Source organism: Mytilus galloprovincialis, chromosome 9 (genome assembly GCF_965363235.1).
Source record: "Mytilus galloprovincialis chromosome 9, xbMytGall1.hap1.1, whole genome shotgun sequence".
Taxonomy (NCBI): domain Eukaryota; kingdom Metazoa; phylum Mollusca; class Bivalvia; order Mytilida; family Mytilidae; genus Mytilus; species Mytilus galloprovincialis.
The window spans coordinates 12,672,103-12,694,059 of record NC_134846.1 but is presented as its reverse complement, the minus strand read 5'-3'; the positions used below and the strand labels follow the sequence as shown (position 1 = coordinate 12,694,059).

At 30.8% G+C, this 21,957-nt stretch overlaps 2 protein-coding genes across 5 annotated transcripts in view; one reads left to right on the top strand and one right to left on the bottom strand.

Annotated features, from left to right (window-relative positions):
* LOC143044429 (RUN and FYVE domain-containing protein 2-like) overlaps nt 1–21,957 on the top strand; it is an 89,913-nt gene that overhangs the window by 48,921 nt on the left and 19,035 nt on the right. For all 4 annotated transcript variants that reach the window (XM_076216444.1, XM_076216446.1, XM_076216443.1 and 1 more), the window contains 2 exons: nt 650–817; nt 16,687–16,784. In XM_076216444.1, coding sequence (XP_076072559.1) covers nt 650–817; nt 16,687–16,784 — 266 coding nt within the window. The remainder of the gene's footprint in view (nt 1–649; nt 818–16,686; nt 16,785–21,957) is intronic.
* On the bottom strand, nt 6,126–10,603 carry LOC143044434 (prepro-gonadotropin-releasing hormone-like protein). Its single transcript, XM_076216450.1, has 4 exons — nt 10,507–10,603; nt 7,843–8,011; nt 7,263–7,331; nt 6,126–6,282 (listed from the first exon to the last, which is right to left on the bottom strand). Exons 2-4 carry the CDS (start codon nt 7,996–7,998, stop codon nt 6,253–6,255), a joined length of 255 nt encoding a protein of 84 aa, XP_076072565.1. The 5' UTR covers nt 7,999–8,011; nt 10,507–10,603; the 3' UTR covers nt 6,126–6,252.

Below are 21,957 nucleotides of genomic sequence, written 5' to 3'. Positions count from 1 at the left end.
ATAATCATTAAAAAAACGGCCAAGTAATCACATAATCAAAAACCCCATGAGGGCCCTCTTTCATGACTTTGGAAATATAAATTAAATCTAGACATTGGACACCATTTAGAATGAGACTGAAATGATCAAATATTGGATTATATCTGTTCCCCTTCAATTAATGTTTTATTCATCTCTAAGCTAATGATTTACTAGGTTGGACTTTATGTTGGTCAGTATGTTTTTCCAAACCTGGTTTATCCAGGGAAAAGAAAATTGAACCAGAGACCCAAACAAACCTAATTGAAGGCACAGAGTCTACTAAATTGATGTTGTAAGATAACCATTCCTGGTTTAAGATTCAAATGTACTTTTAGTTAAAAACTAAACAAATTTTAATTGGCTAGCTAAAAAAATGTATAAATTAGGAATACTGTGGGTTCATTGATACCAACTTTTGTGGATGTCATTGGAACAGGGTAACCACAAATTTTTAAAAATGCTCAAACAAATACAAATTTTCTAAAGGAATGTATGCAAACTTTATTAAAACTGCAAATTTAAAAATCCACGAATATGTAAGTGTTCCTCAATCCACGAAAATAAATGAATCCACAGTATGTGTAAAATATTGTTAAACGATGTTAAATGTGACTTTTATATTTTACAGGATGTTGAAAAAGAATTGGAACTACAAATAGGCATGAAGCAAGAGATGGAAATGGCGCTGAGGATCTTAGAGAAGGATATACATGAAAAACAGGATACCATGATCTCATTACGGAAACAGCTAGAGGAAATCAAAGCTATTAACTTAGAAATGTACCAAAAACTACAGGTAAAAGAATAAATAAAGAAAAGGGAATTCAAGGTCAAAGGACATTAAAGATCTGTGTACAACTTTGAAATTATTTGAACAACAACTATTGCCCAGAATAATATTGGCTTGAGATTTTCAGAACGAGTAGAATTTGGTGATATAAATGTAGCAGAAATAAAACTTCCTGTGATTTTGAGAACCAGGGAATGGCTTGTTTTGAAACAATGCCAATGGTCTTAAAGGGGTAAAAAAAAAAATACAAATGAGACCAGCCTTAATCCTTTTTGGGATACGATTGCTTTCAAGCAATCTGTAGACTTATACCAGTGGCTCAGGACAATGCCCTCACGTCAACCGTTTTATTCTAAACATTAAGGACCATCTCAGATTCTTATGATTGTCTTGGTTTAAAAGGTAAAAACAAACAAAGGGATTGAACTTAAACAACTTTCCTATAATGTTCTTTTCATAATCTTCATGTTTGATATTTCCCTTGCCTTATATGCGTGTTTTTAACAACACGGAAAATCAGAATCAAGCAGTATTTATATTTAGTGTTTTTATAAATTTAGAAACACGTCAGAGGGAATTCCCCAGTTGTGATAAAAATGTGAGAGTTCTCTGCATTCTAATAAATCTATTTCTGTCATATAAGAACTGAAGTGGAGTTTTACTTATATGTCACCGTTATTAAACTGATATTTGATATTGTACTTCCATGAAAAATAAAGAACCATTTAAGTTTAATATACGTTCTTACTACAGGGTTTGTTTAGGTAATTATGCGCATGCGTATAGTTTTCTTGACTTCAAGGGGTACTAGGTTAAATGGTTGCTCTGGATTCCCCACTTGATTGATTAATTTATAACTCATGGGATCCTTTCTATGTATGGCTGCTATTGAGGGTTATTGTTGTTGCATAATTTTAAATCATATGCATCATTTAAATTAAAATAAATTAGTCCCCATTGTTCAGGTTTATTTTCAACACCTCCAGTCGAAATTGAGTCTTCCATATTATCGTTTCGAGTTGTCTCCCTTCTGGAAGTCACTTCCGTGAATTCTGATTCGAAACATTAACATTAACTCGTTCTGTTAATAAACGTCGTATTATATTGAAAACTATTGCAATTTAAACCGAGGAATGTGTACGAAAAGGATTCATGATCACTGACCCAAAGGAAATTAAATATTTAAAGAGATAGGAATGGGGTTCCTTCTAGAATTAACGTAGGAAAATTGGTGATAAGAAAAGAAGTGAAATACTTCTCTCACTCTGAGTTTCAGTTACTGCTGTGGAAAGTAAACTTGGAATTGATAGTACAAAAATAAAACACAATAGGCCTAAGTACATTGTCACACACTTTTAACCGGGCTTTGGCTATTTTGTAACTATTCAGATGACGTAAATTACATTTACATGTGCAGTTGAATTAGTTTTGAAGATAATATTATCCAGCTACATGTATACATGTGTCAATGAAAACAATGGCAATCGTATCCCTCAGAGCAATCTGCTCTTTGATTAAGATATTTGGATGCTTCCTACAATCACCTTGTCTTTTTGTGCAAAACTTGTACATGAAGGAGTGACTTAATATTTGTCACTGAATGATGTTGTTGTACTGAATGGGTAATTTTCAGATCTATCGTGCAGTTGCTTTCTGTTTGACTAGATTGAATTTTTATTGTCTTCTTTACAATTATGGTTACACAAATTGAAGCAGGATTCTAATCTTGCTGTTGTTATTCAGTAAACTATTTGTATAAAGCTTTATATTTTTTAAGGTAGAAGAGCCTGGTTATCAATTGTAAACTGGTGCCTTTATTCAAAAAATTTTGCATTTATCTGTAGTCCTTGATCTCATTTTCATTTTTCCGTGTAACTTTCTTATCACATGATATTTTTTTAGTTCGTTTACATAATGAAAGTTAGAACATATATATTTGGTATATAAAAGCATAGTTTGTTAGATATTTTTGTCAGACAGGGTTCAACTGTACTTGATCTCATTTCATGATTCAGTTTTTATGTTAAATGTTAAATTTTTGTGATTAATTAGATATCTTAGAAACTATACTCATTGGTCTTCTTCTTTACGTTTAAAGAATGATTTTTTAAGGTGAACATGTCCATCTAACACACCACAGGTTGTGCAGTTTAAGCATCACTTGGTTAACTCTGTAGTTTAAACAGTTTGAAATATAAACTGTAGGGAAACGTGCTAAATGAGTCTCTTATGGAAAATATCAAAGTTCAACATAAGTAACTTTCATTTTGTTATACCCCTGCTCCAAAAGAAAGAAGAGGGCAGTAGAAAAAAGGGGGGATAGAGGTTTTCCTTTGTCCAACTGTCACTCTGTCCCATGATATTTCAGTAGCATTTGTCTGAGAAATTACATATCAGAGTATCCTGAAATTTAGTAGCAAGCTTAATGTGAGTATGAGTTACATTTTGATAACTTCTTACATTTATTGCTTATCAACTTTATTTTAACCTATTACTTTTCTATTCTTACAAAATTTGGGAATGCATGAAATTTTCATTGCATTTTTCTCAGGAACTATGAGTTGGAGCCTCCTATGCATTACCAAGTAATGCATTATATAGTTATCGCTCATCAACTTACTGTTTACAAAATACTTTTACATTCTTTCACATGATGGCCTTCTATGAAGTTTTCCTTGTAATTTTTTCAAAAATTATGAATAAGAACTTTTCTAAATTTAGTATGCAAGCTTTAGGATTGTGTTGCTTATTTACATGTATTGCTCATCAAGGACCTGTTCACAACATACTAACAATAGAATGACAATATTCCTCCTGCAAGATCAGAGCCAAAAGTTTAGGAAAGTAAAATCTATATGAAAACCTGGGCACTGTATAATCAAATAAATATATAAAAATTTTCCTCAAGTTGTTTGAACCTTAGTTTTTGTCTGGCTTGCAAAAATAGTATTGTTAGGAAAACTAAGTTGAGATGTTCCTGCAACCCTGCTGGCAATTGTTGAAATTTTAAAGTTACAAAGGTGGACATTTCTCTGTGTTCAAATTTTATTGTAACTATGATCAATACCAAGAACATATCCTGGCAAATCAGCTGATATCTGACATGGCTGCCTTTTTTTTGTGATTTCTATGAAATTACTAGTTTTTTTGTCTATCAACAAAGCGAACTAGCAGCACTTAGGAGTGCTTTTTTTTAGAGATGGTATCAATTGTTTAAGTTTGTGATTATTTCAGTTAATGGGAAATGAATTTTTAATTAAGCACTATTGGAATTTTCATTAAAGGTTATTTTTCACATGGGCTGGGATCAAAATAATGCAAACTATTCCTTTTAGAATAGGTGAATGTATGCTTCTTCTGGATTTGGACATTTTTTTTCTATTCTGAATGTTCCAGAGTTATGGAACTTTTAACAGTAATTTTTTAGGCAATACTTATATGTCTTGGCTTTTCCTCATGCAACACTTTCTAAAGGACTATATCACTGACTTCTGATTCGAAACCATCTAGATATTCCATGTTATTTCTTCAACGATTTCTATATACAAAAGAAGGACTTTACATTATTCCTTGCACATCTGTTTATTATGGTTTGTAATTATGTTTTGTTATATTGTTTGCGTATTGTTATGCGTTTACTTTTCTGCATTGGCTAGAGGTATAGGGGGAGGGTTGAGATCTCACAAACATGTTTAACCCCGCCGCCTTTTTGCGTCTGTCCCAAGTCAGGAGCCTCTGGCCTTTGTTAGTCTTGTATTATTTTAACTTTTAGTTTCTTGTGTACAATTTGGAGTTTAGCATGGCGTTCATTATCACTGAACTAGTATATATTTGATTAGGGGCCAGCTGAAGGACGCCTCCGGGTGCCGGAATTTCTCGCTGCATTGAAGACTTATTGGTGACCTTCTGCTGTTGTTTGCTCTATGGTCGGGTTGTTGTCTCTTTGGCACATTCCCCATTTCCATTCTCAATTATTAACACCACTGTACAAGATTGGAATGAGTCTTGAGCGCTGACAAACATGTTTAGCACCACCACATTCTATATGTGTCTGCCCCAAGTCAGGAGCCTGTTATTCAGAGGTTTTCTATAAATGCTGTCACATTTTGTATTTTTTTTTTTTATTGTTTTATCATTAATCAGGAGGTTTTTTTTCACTTGAAGTGTAAAAGTTTTGTTATATTAAGGCCTATTACAGCTGACAATTCAGTATAACTTTTGTTCATTGAAAAAAGTCTGTATAGTAACCTATAAGTAGTTAAAACCAATGTCATATGGAGAATCATACCACATCTCCTTATTCTGTATTTATGTTGTTCCTCTACTTTTATAATTAATTCACTGTTTCAGAATCAAATGATTTGTTGGTTATGTTTTGTTATCATCTCATTTCTCATTGACGGCTACCCAACAAAAATTCAGATTTCATTTATTGTTTTTGGAACAGTTAATTGAATAAACATATCGGAAGATTTTCAGGCTTTCTAATAGCACAAGATCCACATATCTCTTCTTTAGGAGCCACCCTGCATGTGGCAGGTGCATTCGACTACAATCTTAGTTGACTCTGATTGTCTGCTTCTCTGCCTAAGTGTGTAATGCTCTCCTAGGCATTTCTCCACACACAAAAACCTGGCAGCAACGATATAACCAAAAGCTCTGAAAGTGGCTTTAAACAACAACAATCAAAGGTTAGACAATCTGTTTTGTCACTATGTTAATTCACAGCTATATCCAATAATGCCTTTACAATTAGTCATGACTAGGCAGTCATCATTTGTTCTTGATAAGTATTCATTCCAAAGCAGCCAATATTTTTAGACATTGATTTATTAAAATATAATTTGAATACATTTTCTTTTCTTATTAACATAACAGTATCAGAATACAAAAGCACGATAACATAAAATAAATGAAAATTATACTGATATGCACTCCAATATCAGCTTTATACTTCCTAATAGATTTCATTATGAAGATATTGAATCAAATAATGTCTGTAAGTTACTTAAACCAAGCAAGAAGCGTTAAATATGCTGATTTCATCATTTTGCACTCCAATATCAGCTTTATACTTCCTAATAGATTTCATACTGAAGATACTGAAACAAATAATTTCTTTGTATACTTAAACCAAGCAAGAAGCATTAAATATGCTGATTTCATCATCTTGCAATCCAATATCAGCTTTATACTTCCATATGGATTGCATACACTAACAAAAATAGCATCTTATCAGAGCAGGAAAACATAATCGTGTGTAAGTCCAGTATAAAGGTTCAGAAAGGTTTAATATTTAAACAAAACAAATATAACATATGTATTCTAATATTGTTTCTAGTTTAATGGTAAAATACACAATAAAATTGAAACAAATGTTAAAATATGAAGTTTTTAACTGTCATATGAGGATGTGCTTAATTCTTTCAGCACTATCTGACTCATGGTACTTGTATGTCATCTCCTTTATCCTGCAAAATAAAAATAAATTGTAATGTGCATCTATGACCTGATAATCAGACAATTTTATAATCAGGACAAAATTTTTGTCAAATTAAAGCAGATTTTATTGTCATTTGTTTTGATTGATTGTTTTATCACTGGTTAATGTTACATGACCATTTATTGGGTGCAACGTGGATATGTTTTAAGGTTAAAGAGGAGTTTTAAACATAGAGTATTGGCTTTGTTCTTTGTTGAAGGACATATGGTACTGGTTTTGCTCATTATTGAAGGCTGTACAGTGACCTATAATTGATAATTTCTGTGTCATGTGGTCACTAATGGGGAGTTGTCTCATTGGCAATCATACCACATCTTATTTTTATAGGGGAGGAGGGGTAGAAGTTGGACAGCATTTGATAATTCTAGGATCCAGGACTTTTCTTACTATACATTTCACTTACAATCTCTGAAACAGGGGGGACAAATGAACAGCAGCAAATGAAACACTGTTTTGCTTGAACCAGATCATTAAAGAAATATTGTCCATTGATTTTTAACAGCAAAATCTATAAGAATATTAAGGTGGTACCCAACACCTTCACTAAAATTAATTTGGCTCGTTTAATTTTCAAAAAATTTTGACAAAGTATTTACTTTGACCTTTTGACAGAAATATAAAAATTTCAAAAAATTTTAACCAACCAATTTATCAGAAAAATTACACTGGTTACATATCAGTTTGACTAACACTAATTTTGATCATTGAGAAGCTTAATATTCCCTAACCAACACAACGTAATTAAAATGTTCAGCTGATTTTACAGAGTTATCTCCCTGTAGTGTTAGGTACCACCTTAAGTTTAATAATAAAAAAATATAGCCTTAGCTAATAAAAGTTCTATTTGGGTTTCATATGAACATGTTTGTACCATACTATTAAAATGAAATACTGTTAGAAAGGAAAGCTTTCATTTTCATGTATATAATTCATAGATGGAAAACTCACCATTGGAAAATATTCTACAGGCTCTTGAATGACTGATCTTGAACATTTCTGTAATCTGCGTGTTTCATTCTGAAGTAAAAATTATGCATAATAGAAAGTTGCAAAGTCAATTCAAACTTTGGCAAGTAGTGTGGATACATATAAGTTATAAAGTCTTGGACACATACTTTTCATGTTTATGTGCCTATTTACAGTTGTCTTGTGTTGTGAATTTTTTCATATTTATTTTAATTTTCTGAAAGATATGTTGAGTAGTTGTTTTGAATAGTTGTAAAAATAGCTGAAACTAAATTTGGTCAAAATTATTTATAGAATAAATTTTCAACGAATTAGAATATAGAAAACCATGACATTGACCCAACAACAGATAAATTCATAAATATGGATACTGTATAAGCTATAATTAATTATCAGTATTGTTATGTTAGGTTGAAAATTTTTCAATATTTGCAATTTTTTTTCTTATTACATGTATTCTTAATAATACACCTACCATGGTTTTTGTTTTTTTGCGTGGCATATGTGACATTCCCCTTTTTATGTGACCCTTTTTTAATGAAAATCCATAAAGATATCTTACCTCTAACAATTTGGATATCATGGACTTAACATATGGACTAAAACTACATTGTGATGACGATCTTTTTCCTGGGTTCCATCCATTGCTGAAGTGATAACTTTGTGATGTTGTATAACACACCAAACAAACTAAAGTTATTACAATAGCAGCTTTCATGTTACTTTATGCCCTGTAATGAAAATTATAATGCAATTTGTTTGTAACAATAATTTTGATTGGACATTGACAAATATAGTTCAACAGGTTAATTCCACATTCTACAAGTCCGTAACTAAGAAAGCCACCATTTTGAATTCAGATTTTTTTTAGGGTATGTAATTTCTCAAAAACTAAACAAGAAACTCTGAATTGAGCCTCAAAATCTTCTAACAGTCAATATTGATACCATTCTGAAGTGAACAAAAGTTATAAATACATTTATTGTTGACATTTAACATCCAGAGTATACATATGATGTCACATTGTTTGGATGTCAAAAGACGATGCATCAGTTTCACAGACTTTTTCATTTATGGCATTTTTAAGCCAAAATATTTATTTAATGAAATTTATTGTTAAACATATGGCATTAGAATGGAGATAACTGTATTGTTTTTTAAGCTTGTCTTTTCGTAAAAGTTGGTTTTTCCATCGCAAATATCTGTTTACCTAGCTCTGCTCCGCATCGCTATGTAGACTAAATATGTGACAGTAAAATCCACCTTTTACGAAGGTCAGACTATACAATTACAGTTATCTCCAAAGTGATATGTCATAATAAACAAAAGTGACTTTATGCCCGATAATAAAAAGTAATATGTCATGATAAACTTTAGTGTCATGGGTGTCTGAGCTGACATCATGTATTATTTCGTCACATCAAGTGCAGAGCTTTTAATTTCCTTCACTTTGCATGCCATTTTGAAATTATTTCTTAACATATATTGATTCTGATTGGTTGTCTAAGTGTAGCTAAAATTCTATTGGCTAAAATAAAGTATAGAATTGAGCACATGTCCCAGACAGGAGAAAACATTAAATACATATGACAAGGAATATAAAACCAAAGTGTGTCGGTATTGCAGACTTGTGACAGATTGAAGTTGACCCTATTCAAGTGCAGATATAAATACAAATAAAGATATAAGAAGATGTTGTATGAGTGCCAATAAGACAACTCTCTGTCCAACTTTGATTAATTTTGAAACATTCAAGTACAATTTTAGTCTTTTTTGTATGGTTTTCATATCAGTTACAGACTTTGCATAGATATTTTTTTCACCCCAGATAGGTTATAACAGTTACAGATGTATTGATATAGGAAGATGTGGTATGAGTGCCAATCAGACAACTCTCCATCCAAGTAACAATTTATAAAATTTAACCATTATAGGTCAAAGTACAGCTTCAACAAGGAGCCTTGGTTCGCACTGAAAGCTCGCACTGAAAGAGCAAGCTATAAAGGGCCCCAAAAATTACTAGTGTAAAACCATTGAAACAGGAAAACCAACAGTCTAATCTATTAAAAACAAGAAACGAGACACGTGCACTATACATTTTAAGAAATGTTAAACTTTAAAATTATGACTGGTATACTGTCAGTATTTAGCATAGTATGGTGCCAGTTGAGGTTTATATTAACCAGAGAAACAGCTCCATTTTTGTCAAAAACGGAATAATTTTAAATAAAATGATAATAGTAAATATTGAATGAAAATTGATTAATATCAGTTCTCAAAAAAGGTGCATATTTTAACAGTAATGGTTTTGATTGCAGTACATTTGTAAGTAGATTATATGTTGCTTTTCTGATCTGTCCATTACAAAAATTATTGGGCCATCTTGGAGATCAAAATTTTTATATTGTGATAGACTTTACTGAAATATTTATTCAAATTGCTTTTTATATATTCACTATAAATTTGCATTATTTCCTATTGAAGTAAATGTATCTATATTTTTTAATTGAAGTTTTCATTTTCATTTTTAAATTCAAAGTATTTTATTTTATTGCTGAGATTACAATAATCTCACCATTAAAGTAAAATCCTTTAAAAAATCATGTTTCCAATCACCTTTTTATTGACTTAGCCTTTGTATCAAGAGAACAAGTTCTTTGATTGCAAATATTATATCTACTTTTAAAAGGTTTTCTGATATTGAAGCTTCCTCAGCAAATTCTATTGTCTATTTTGATTTTCTTAAAATGATAAACAAAAATTGTTATCAAACCTATACTTTCGATTTTTTTTATGGCATACATAATATTTCTAAAATTGTTTGAATAGCCCCCAAAAATAAATCATATTCATAAATAAAACAACAAAAAAACACAGTTATTTGGAATGATCACCAAAAAATAAGAAGAAGGTATATTAAGAAATTGGACCGTCTGCCAAATAAAAAGATGGCTGAACTTTTATTTACAGTTATAAACAAATTGTAGTAAGACATTTTAACTTTTTCAAATTGGTGACATACATTTTCTTTTTTGATGCATAAAAATTTCAAATTATCAATTATTTTTACATATGAATAATATTTTATTATTTAATGTGCAAAACATTTGTTACTTAATGACTGAATTTCATATTTATCGATGGTTTGAAATTGAAAAAAAAAACTTCATAATTATATTAGATAAAAAAAATCAATCTGAGTTAAGAGTAGAAATTTAAGACTTACCCCTAGTGTAGATTCACAAGTAATAAAGGAAGATTCATATCAAAGATGTTTATTTTATAAGATTAATTATAAGTAGGCATAGAAACCACCTGCTAGCATATTGATAGATGATTCAAGAATCGGTAAGACTGGTGTCCCTCGGTCAAATCAATTAAATATTTATAATTATTATTGTTTAATTATAATTAGAAATTTTTTTTGTTTTGTGGTCTAACCAATAAGGCACGTTTTACAGACTGATCTACCTTGAAGGCGTGAAATGCTTGACTGAAAACGAACAGAATAATTTTCCTTTAAGGTGACATAAGTATAGGACTGTCAGAATCTTAAAGAAGACTCCCACGCTCTCATTCATCAAGATTTTGTTACTGATGACATTTGAAGATTCATTACCCTATCTCATGGCAAAATATGATATTGGCTGCCAAAAATTATTCTTTAAGGAACTTGATTGTTGTCGCCAAAAAACAATGGTACGCAATTTAAAACAATAAATTTTATAAGGCTTAGGGCATTTAAAAAATGTTTAAAACTTTGTTTTTATGAAATGGAATGAAATTGTGTATCTTTCATATGTATACGATATAAGTACCAGGAAATAAATTGATACTGAGATATTGAATGCGTTGTGTTTCTGATACCAATTATATACAAAAATAAACCACATTTATAATGTTAAACATAAACATGATATCAATGATTTTGTTGATTATACTACTAAAAGTATACAGTTATGTAATTGAACATATTTGAACTTCATTTTTACCACAGAAAAAAGTAATTGAATTTCTTCTTGTTTTAATTAATGATGGATCATATATTTAATTTTTATTAAATTGATCGAGTCTTTGAAGTCTTTTAATACATTAACATTTGAAACACTTTTTATACAAATTTGATTTGGCTGTATAGTGATCATAGCAGGTTAGACAAAATATATATTACATATATGAACTTGGTTTTAATTGCATTTGTTAAAAGTACAGAATATTTCAGATACTTATGATATAATCAGCAATCTTATCATTTATTCATCTTAATGTAATATCCTTAACCTTTTTGTATCAATGTATTATAAAGCTTGAAATAGTTATCAAAGGTACCAGGATTATAATTTAGTACGCCAGACGCGCGTTTCGTCTACATAAGACTCATCAGTGACGCTCATATCAAAATATTTATAAAGCCAAACAAGTACAAAGTTGAAGTAACTCATTTATATGGGGACAAAGTCCCCTATTACAGTAGAAAATTCACTTAAAAAAAAAAAAAAAAAAAAAATTGGGAAAATTTTTTTAATTTCCTGATTTGCGCAGAACACATAACTCTACTTCCTTTTTCCGGTCTTGTTGTTGTGAGACTTTGATTAGTCTAGTAAAATATAGGAACTCAATGAACACAATACCAATATTTCATTTTTAATCATTCTTTGTCTTTCAAATTGGTATGAATAAATGTTACCTGATGCATTGCGTTTCTTTGTTTACATTGAACATGATGTCATAACTTAAATAACGTCTCAAGTAAAATCCCTAACAACAGAACCAAAATCGGAAACGTTACGATATTTCCGTTTCTTTTTTTAACAAATATTTAAGTTACAAAAAAATTAATTTAAACAAACTTCGTCCCCATTCACAGGTAATGCCTGCCTCATATTACCACTCAATACATTGTAATTTGAATGGTTGATTATTCAATTTGGATAAATTATTTATACAATTGTTTAATCTTTATCCAGTGTGAATTAGTGGCTTGTGATATTGATTTGGATTAATTAGCCATTAGTTAATAATTGCTGATGCAGTTATATTTATCCATTTGAAGATATTGTAATAAATATAATATCTTCAAATGGATAAATATAACTATTGCTTTTGGTAAAGCTGGTTACTGAGTATACTCCAAGAGAAACAGTAATTGTAACTTACAAGTCATATCATTTAAAAGTTTTACTGCTGAAAAAACTGAAAAAATAATGACATATAGATGGGTAAATGTTTGATTTCTTTGCGAGATTTATTTTATTGATATTATCCATGATTTTGTTCCTCAATTCACAAGTGTGGCATGATCGTCATTTTGCCAAATATTCCACTGAAACTCATGTTTAGGGTCATCTTTCAGTTGCAATGAGTTCACTGGTGGATCCAGAAATTTTCATAAGTGGGGGCCCACTGACTGCCTAAGAGGGGGCCTGATCCAGTCACGCTTCCGCGATTCCCTATATAAGCAACCAAATTTTTTCCAAAAAGGGGGCCCCCCCCCCTAAATCCACCTCTGGAGTTAAAGAGTTTTGCTCCTTGTTGAAGTCTTCACTGTCACTTTGAGAAGTCAAACAACTTTCAAGCACTGTGACTTTGATAATTGTGTTTTTTTGCTATTCATGTTCTGATTTTGTATCATGAATCGATACCCCATATCATAATTCCCTCCAAACCTGTGTTATGGGTCATCTTTAACCTGCAGTTAGGTGAAAGTTTTTCTCCTTGTTGAAGGCCTTACTGTGACTTATAGTAGAACAGCAATACACATGACACAATCACTGTTCCTTTGCTTTTGTATGTTTTTTTGCTGTGCATGTTTTGATTTTTGTGTCATGAATGGATACCCCATATCATATAAAGCCATTACACAATTACAAAAATAATATAGAAGAGTCTAGTGGTAAAGCCAAACTCATCACTTAGTACATTTTGTAGAAATAATTACTACATTTCCTATTGTATTCCATAATAACACTCATGTGACATTATCAAACTATATTCGATTTAGACATATGATTGATAATATTGATTTTGTGCTTAGAAATAAATGATGAGATGGATCATCTGTCCCTTTACAGCAGATGTTTTTTTGATAGCATTAGTTGTTGAAATATCAATTGATTTTGTAATTTTTCTAATTTTGGTACAAGAGTCCGTCATTGTGCATTTTCATAAGACATTCGAACCTTGTTTATTTTTACAAGGTCATAAATATAATCTCATTGTATGCATTCGTCTAAATGATATCTCCCACCAAATTCTAATAAATTATAAATAAGTTCCAAGACTTTGACAAAGGTGTACAATTTACAGGAATAATTTCATTGGATATATAGCAGTTTTACAAACACGAATTTTGATCATTGAGAAGTTTGATTTCTCTTCACTAATGATATGTGATTAAAACGGTCAGCTGATTTTTAAAGAGATAGAGTGTGGCCTTAAGTATTCGTCACTTGAGATTGTTCGCTATATGTTGTATATAGAACTACATTTTTTCAAAAAAATATTTTGGGGTTATTTTTGGTTTGATTTTAAGCAACTTAATGTACCAATAGAAGCAGAAGTGTCACAGGTTTATTTGTTCATTTGGTTATATTTTTTTTGTGGATCATTTTCATCTTTTCACAAAATAAAAACAAATATTATTTTCTGTTTAGAAAATTGCTATACATTTGTATATTCAACCAAATTAAATTATAAAAAAATTATTGTAGGAGTTCACATCAAGAGAAAACAACAACACCTGAAGACAAAACTATTACCAAAAAAACAAACATACTTTAGACAATTCTACTTCTTTTAATGCCCTCAAAATATTTTTTTGAAAAAAAGTATTTTTATGAAATATATAGCAAAAAAAAGGGAGGTGACGAATACGAAGTTCTTTGCCCATTTTATAAGGGGACTTAATTGTAACATTATGGGTTATAAAAAGCTATCTGTGAGCTTTCTGGAAATTCCCATACAAATAACTCCACTTTTTTTTTAAAAATCTCTATATATTTGGAAATGGAATCATAATTTACACTGATTTAATCAAATAATATATAATGTTATTTTCAGGCTAAAAAAAAATGTTTGCTCTTAACAACAATGAACAAGCTTACCATAGAAAACTTTTTTTTTTTGTAATTGAATTTATCTATTTTTGCATTAAAATAATGAGTCTATCGACAAGTTCAAATAACCTTGAACAGATTATCAAATTTTTATTAATTGTTCGCAAAGACATATTTTCATCTTTAATATCTAAAGACTGATTGCATTGGGTGAACAAATGGTCTGCAAATGATACAGACCATGCGAGGGCTGAAAAGCCAGTCAAGGTCGTTAAACACTTCCATACTTTTGATTTTTTAACCCTATATGCTAACATTGCCTAAGTAAACTTTAAAATTGCTTGCATGCACATTGAACGACAAATTTATGTGACGTATAAAATTTTCTGACGTCAGACACACAAATCATTGAATGTGTTTGTAGATAGATGTTTTTGTGTTCTGTTAAATTGCATGTCCCTTTTAAAATTGTTATACGATGATGACTTATGTACCCATATTTTGACTATTTATTTATTGTGTCTGTTTAGTTAACGCATCAATGTAAATATAACTGAATTTGATGAGACTGTCATCAAAGTGAGAGGGTTAGCGCTATAAAACCAGGTTTAATCCACCATTTTCTACATTTGAAAATGCCTGTACCAAGTCAGGAATACGACAGTTCTTGTCCATTCGTTTTTGATGCGTTTTGTTATTTGAAATTGCCATGTGATTATGGACTTTCCAAATTGATTTTCCTCTAAGTTCAGTATTTTTGTGATTTTACTTTTTTCCATCAGTTGCAAATGATTTTCTTTCCAAATTAAGAGACCAATTGAGACAGATGTTTTTTAAAGTTGTCATTAATATCTATTTGAAATTGTCTCGTTTATTCAATCATAGAATGACGAAATAAAATAAAGCAGGTAAAACTAGCTGAAATTTTTTTCATATGTGTAGTAAAATAAATAGTTTTAGTAATAACTTACTAAAAATTATAAATATTACAGTTTTTATGTTGAATATTGTTTTATAAAAGTACAATTATATCTGAAAGTGGATCATCATTATAACTTGTCAGGTCAAGTGTTTTAAAATTGTAGATAAGAATATGTGCTGACTTTTATTTTCATAAATCATCCTTGAAATTACAAAATCCTAAAATTAGAAAAGTTAATGAATATTCAGGAAATTAAAGACAAAAATAAAGATTTTAAGGGTTGTTGAATTAATAGGATAGTTTGTTTTGGAATAAAACATGGTTTGAAATAAATGAAAAGGTCATACAGATTTATTTGTTTGTTCTTCAAGATATTAAATAATTATCAACTGAAATAAGTATTTTCATCTTTTTTAAAATGTTTATTTTTTATAAGTATGTTTCTGCTTGTGTTAGATCCTTTTTAATTCAAAATATAGGATTGGTTCCTTAAAAGAAAAGCTGTTCAAAAGGATTAATAATAGCACCTTGTTACTCCACTTCAAAGATTTTTTTAAATTTTATAAAGGTCGATTATTTTCTTGGAACAAACAATTATTATTCACTTTGATCAAAACAAACTTCATTTTTTCATAAAAACAAGAATTTCAATAGAAACAATTTTTTTTTGCTTCCATTCTGAATCGAATTATATTTATTTAAGATAATATATGGACTTTTCATAAAAGAGCTAGATTTTGTAAATACCTTATTCTGATTGTTCAAGATTAATTTAATATTAGAATTAGTTTGTAATTTACCATTGTTGTTTGAATGGGGACATATATATGGTTGGGAGTTCCCCCCCCCCCCCCCCTTTTTCCTGGGTTAGAACCCTCCCTTCGAGAAATGGATGGATCTGCCCCTGACATGGTTAAATACCTGTTTTAGGATAAGAAATTTCTTTGAATACTTGACAGTATATGATATCAAAATGATTTGCATATTGATTACCTCTTGAACGGGATTGATCTGTTAAAAATAATGCTTTGGTTATCACTTAAATATATAGAACAATTTTTTTTATCTAAAACTACTTTTGTGACTTTTTATATACACTATGTTGATTTTACTGTGACTGAGTGTTCTATTGCTAACCCTTTGATCATGCAGGCAATCTCAGTTGGAATGAGTTAATGGTACTGTTAATTCAGGAATTTTTGCAGTGTTTTTATAATAGCAAAAACTCAACCAGATGATTGATTTTGCAAAAATAACGTTGCATTTTGAATTTGTATATAATTGTTTGTCAGCAGCATTTCCTGAAAACACAATAACAAATCCAGTATTAGTTACCATTCTTAGATAATCAATGATACATGCCTGCAAATATTTCTGCCTTTTTTTTTTTTTTTTACAGTATTTTGGATTTTTTGATATTTTATTCCAGAATTGTGACCAGTCATTAAAGCATAAAACAGAACTGGTAACTAAGCTAGAGGAGAAAACTAATCAACTAGTCCAAACATTGAAAGATATGGAGAAAAGGTTTGTACACATTTTCAATGCAATTGTTTCCTGTTACTGTCATTCCACAATCACCTTTGTGGTATTTAAATACCTATTGCCTGACCAGTATAAAAAATTGTCAACACAATTTGTCCATTTAAATTGTATGATAGGTATTGTGAGAGGTCATCAACAGGTGGTCATTTAACTACCCAGTAAAAAAAAATCACTAAAAGGTAAAATTTAAATGACTGATAGATAGCTTGCTTTCCTCATGTATCATGACCAATGTCCTGAATAGACTATTCTATTTAGAGATGGGGCATTTTAGGCCATTTCTTTTTGTGTCTCTTTACAGTGAAGATGGAAATTCAATCAGTGAATTTAGTTTATAAAAAAAATATATTTTAAGTTTCTGATTCCTGATATGGAATTAAAGTGTTTGTGAAATGGATTTTTTTGGATAGCCCATCTAATTGTGAATAATTCTACAAGATGAATTATGTGTGGCTTGGTGTTTTATAATGGGATATATTTTCATGTTATATTACGATTCCTGAAATGGAATAGTAGTAATTCTAAGTTTCATTTAATATTCAGGATCTTCTTCAATCGGAATTACTGTGAAAAATTTATTTTCAATATATCAAAAAAGTACAAATGGCTTAGTGAATAGAAATTTCAGTGCTTTATTCTTCATTATGAAAGTGGGATTTACCAGCAATGATTTATTTGTGATTGTTATCCAAAAAAAAAATTTACAATAATTATCTTTGTTAGAAAGAACAAATAGTGTATCAAATGTAAAATGTCCCATACCTAAATAGAATAGTCCATTCAGGACATTGGACATGAGGAAAGCAAGCTAGCTATCATTCATTTAAATTAGTTCTGTTAAAAACAAACCAGGTAAATCTACAGGTAGTTAAATGACCACCTGTTGATCAGGTCGAGAACTCTAGATTTTCTGACGTCAGAATATATTTGCATAGTAATTTCCAAAACACAAGGCCAATATGGCCTTGAAAAACTGACCAATCGACTCAATGAACTACAATGCATTGTGGGCTACTACGAGTAAACTACTACTTAAAACACGTGGAATTAGTGGGGAAACAGTCAATTAATATGTTGTCTGGGACTCTCATTACCAAAGTTTTTATTCTGCAAATATATTTAATGTAAAATATATAACGTAATCTTCAATTTGCATGCTCAGATTGAAAAAATATTGTTTATTGGCTTCACGATTCGACTTTCTTTTTCGCCTTGCAAAAGTATTTGAACCGGTTTTGTGCATTGTTATGAATTGAACCTGCATTAATTTCACGACACGACACAGTGAAATATCCAATGAAGTGACCACTGTCCAGTAAGAAAATCATTTGAGCCCTTTTAAACCTGTAAAATGTCATTGCAAAATCATTTCTGCCTAGAAAAACACGATACTTTCATTGAAATATTTCTTTCTGTACTGAATGTGTATTTTTTTTTATCAGGACCTGAACTAAAAGTAAGAACATCATAATATTCAGTATGCTAAAAAGAAGTGTTATGAAAGCGGCAGGGGCGGGTCCAGCCATTTTAAAAAGGGGGTCCTAACCCTGGACAAAAGGGGAGGGGGTTCCAACTACATGTCCCCATCCAAATGCACTGATCGTCCAAAAAAAGGGGGTCCATCCCCCGGAACCCCCCCCCCCCCCCCCCCCCCCCCCCCCCCCCCCCCCCGATCCGCCACTGAGGGGGTACGGTATATAGCTCAATACATTTTTTATATAGTTTCATCCATCGATAATATCCATTTGTTGCTTATTTTATCACAAAATATACCTTAGAGGTTTTTTATCGTTCGGCTGCTGTCCTGTTGACATATGTAAAATATCTCTAATATTAAAAGTCTCTGGATCATAGTGGGTGCCATATTACCTATTATTTTTTTTCTAAAACGTGCTTTGTATATAGAAATAAGAAGTTGAGGTATAAGTGCCAAATGAGACATCTTTCCAACAAAGACATAATTTAGTAAAGTAAGCAGTCATAGGTCCAATGCTGAAAAATAAGCTATTAATGACCCAAAAATTACTTGTGTAAAACAATCCAAAAAAAAAAAAAAAAAAAAAAAAAACCGGCCCAATTGCATATATAAAAGGACAAGAAATCTATCCCATAAAAAAATTTATTGTATAGGAGCCTGTATTTCAGTGGTTGTCGTTTGTTTATATGTTACATATTTGTTTTTCGTTCATTTTTTTTAATATAATTAAGGCCGTTAGTTTTCTCGTTTGAATTGTTTTACATTGTCATATCGGGGACTTTTATAGCTGACTATGCGGTATGGGCTTTGCTTCTTGTTGAAGGCCGTACGGTGATCTATCAATGTTAATTTCTGTGTCATTTTGGTCTCTTGTGGACAGCTGTCTCATTGGCAATCATACCACATCTTCTTTTTATTATAGATCCAACGCTGCAATTTTCACAAAACATATCAAATTTTCCACCTTGTCGCACATGCATATGGATAAAATCATTACAGCATATTTCCTAATGCATATGGAGCAAAACTTTGGTTAGCTTGCTTGCTTTGTTTGTATATTGTACAAAATATAAAATATACAAGTTAAACTATGCCTATATATATATATATTGTTTAAAGATGTCAATCTTATTTTCAAAGCTTGTATAAACAACTATACAAACAAAGCAAGCAAGCCAACCAAAGATTTACTTTGCAGGTTTAAGAAATCAGCTGTAATGATTTTATTCAGTTTGGCAAATGTACGAGCCCGTTAAAAAACGAACAAACTGAAACTACAGTTGCTGACTTCACTACCTTAAAAAAAAAAAAAGGGAACAGTTTGGAAGTCCCATATACTGAAATGTGACCAACAAAAATACTTATAGATTTTGTTAACACTGCCATGTATGTAAATATTTCTTCGCCTTTTTTACGAAATCAATTTTCAAGGATCCCACATTTGCCTTTAATTATCTATACGAACATTGCTGTACTCTTGAATATCAGCACCGGCTGTTATCGACGGCTTACTTTACACCAGTAAGTTTGTCTCATGGGTAATTGTGTTTTTTCGCTGTTGTGTCGTTGCTTCTGGTGGACAAATACATGAAATCTCTGCCATCATCAAACATGTTAATGGCTATATATCGGGTAATTCAAACCCTTTTTTCTTCGCATAGAAACAACTCTTCGTTAATCTGAGCATGGAAGTAATACTTTATATCACGAACTATAAATGAGGATACACAAAATGAAAAACTAAGCGAAATTGTGAATCCCGCATTGCACTAAAAAATGTATTGTAGTTCAGTAAATAACACGTGTTCTTAGTTGATTGTAAACACGTAGTAGTCCATCATGCATTGTGACTCATTTAGTTGATTGGACAAAAACCTAGGTAAAAATAAATTGCGTCACATGTAAATAAACAATTACATGTGCGAGAACATAAGTATGCTAATTTATGCATTTCCATATAAGGTAGTGGTCCCGACCTGTTGATAATAGCTCTCACAATACCTATTGTACAATTTAAATGGACAAATTGTATTGGCATTTTTTTTAACTGGTCAGGCAATAGGTAATTCACTACCACAAAGGTGATTGGATACCCACAGTAAAAAAAATAAAAAACTACTTCAGAATTTTCTCACTGCTTTGAACTTTGAAGACCCATTGGTGGCCTTAGGCTATTTTCTGCTCTTTGGTTGGTTTTTTATCTGTTTGAAACTTTCCCTGTTTTCTTTCTCTATTCTATTTTATTCATGGTGTGACAATTTCCATACAGTTTGTGTTGTCACTGTCAATCCGCCCAACTTTAAAGGTCTGTCAGCAAATGGAAGAGGAGCTATGAATAACACTATTATTGCTGGACTTTGAATTTGCAAGGTTGAAAAGGTGCTATAAGCCCAGGCAAATACAAACAGTATACAATAAAAATAATTCTAATTATTCCACAAGAAATACAAAATTACATAATCTGTTTTGAAAAGCCTTGTGAAGATGAACAGTAACTCAAATGAATGCTCTAGAATAAAGAAAGCAAAAATCATTCATTCAATCAATCAAATAAAATTGTTTCAATAAGCACTTATAAAAAGTTAAAACTAGAAAGAAAAAGAAAATAAAAGTGAGTTTGAAAATACCCTACAAAATGCACAAAGCAGAGAATGTCTGTCTCAAAAAATGGAAAATAAATGGTAAATTGAAACAAATGATTCAATTGATACAAGTTAGTGGCCAGAAATTAGAGACAAGATGGTAGTTTTAAGATAAAAACAAAATCCTTTTTTATCTGAAAATGTTATTTTTTCACAAATGACATTGTATTCAATGTAATTTGTCTAAATTAGCTGACCAGTCAGTCAGTACAAATGCCTTAAATAAACTGACCAGACAGAATACAATATTTCATGATTATATTTGACCTTTAATGGCTATATATATACCAAATACATAAAATATTCTTTCCCCACGTTTGTGATATTACACAACATTTAAATGATAAGAATTTTCATCCAAGTTATCTTTTATTTGTAATAAATGTTGCTTTTCTTCAATGCTTAAGTTTTAGGCTTAAAGCAAATATTTCAGACAAAATACATATAAATCATTTCTGATGGTTGATAGATTAATGATTTGTAAACATCTTGAGGACGTTTTTGGAATGATTTCTAACACTTCCGTGATTTTTGTCTTGCCTCAAAAGCCTCATCAATTATCAAAGTTTCTTATTAATTTTATTTAAAGACAGTCACTAACAGAGTTGATGATATTTAGTTGCATTTATATAAGCATAATTACAACACATGTCCATTGTGATAAATTGTCCCCACCCCCCCCCCCCCCCCCCTAACACTTTAATGGCCTACTGACTTTGAAACTTATGCATAGTCTATATGTTTTAAAAGGCTGTGATAAGATCTGTTTAAGGAGAACTACTAATAGAAGTCAATGATACTTGGTATGTAGTTGTATTAGCATTAGTACATCTCATTTCCATGGAGATTTTATGGCCCAAACCTTGGTTATGGTTCATTAATTTTGAGACTTTTACTCAGTTTACATGTTGCAGTGGTGTTGTTTTAGTTTAGACGTTTAAGTTCTAGTATCAAAGAGAGGCAAAAGATACCAAAGGCAAGATTTTCTTGCTGTGTTGAAGACCAATTGGTGGACTTGGATTGTTTCTGCTGGACT

Excerpts from the sequence above, each read along its gene's own strand:
- LOC143044434 (XM_076216450.1), bottom strand. The coding sequence starts at position 7,998 with ATGAAAGCTGCTATTGTAATAACTTTAGTTTGTTTGGTGTGTTATACA. Across the intron at positions 7,332-7,842 it reads TGATATCCAAATTGTTAGAG|AATGAAACACGCAGATTACA; the intron begins GTAAGATATCTT and ends TTTTTACTTCAG. Across the intron at positions 6,283-7,262 it reads CTGTAGAATATTTTCCAATG|GATAAAGGAGATGACATACA; the intron begins GTGAGTTTTCCA and ends TTTATTTTGCAG.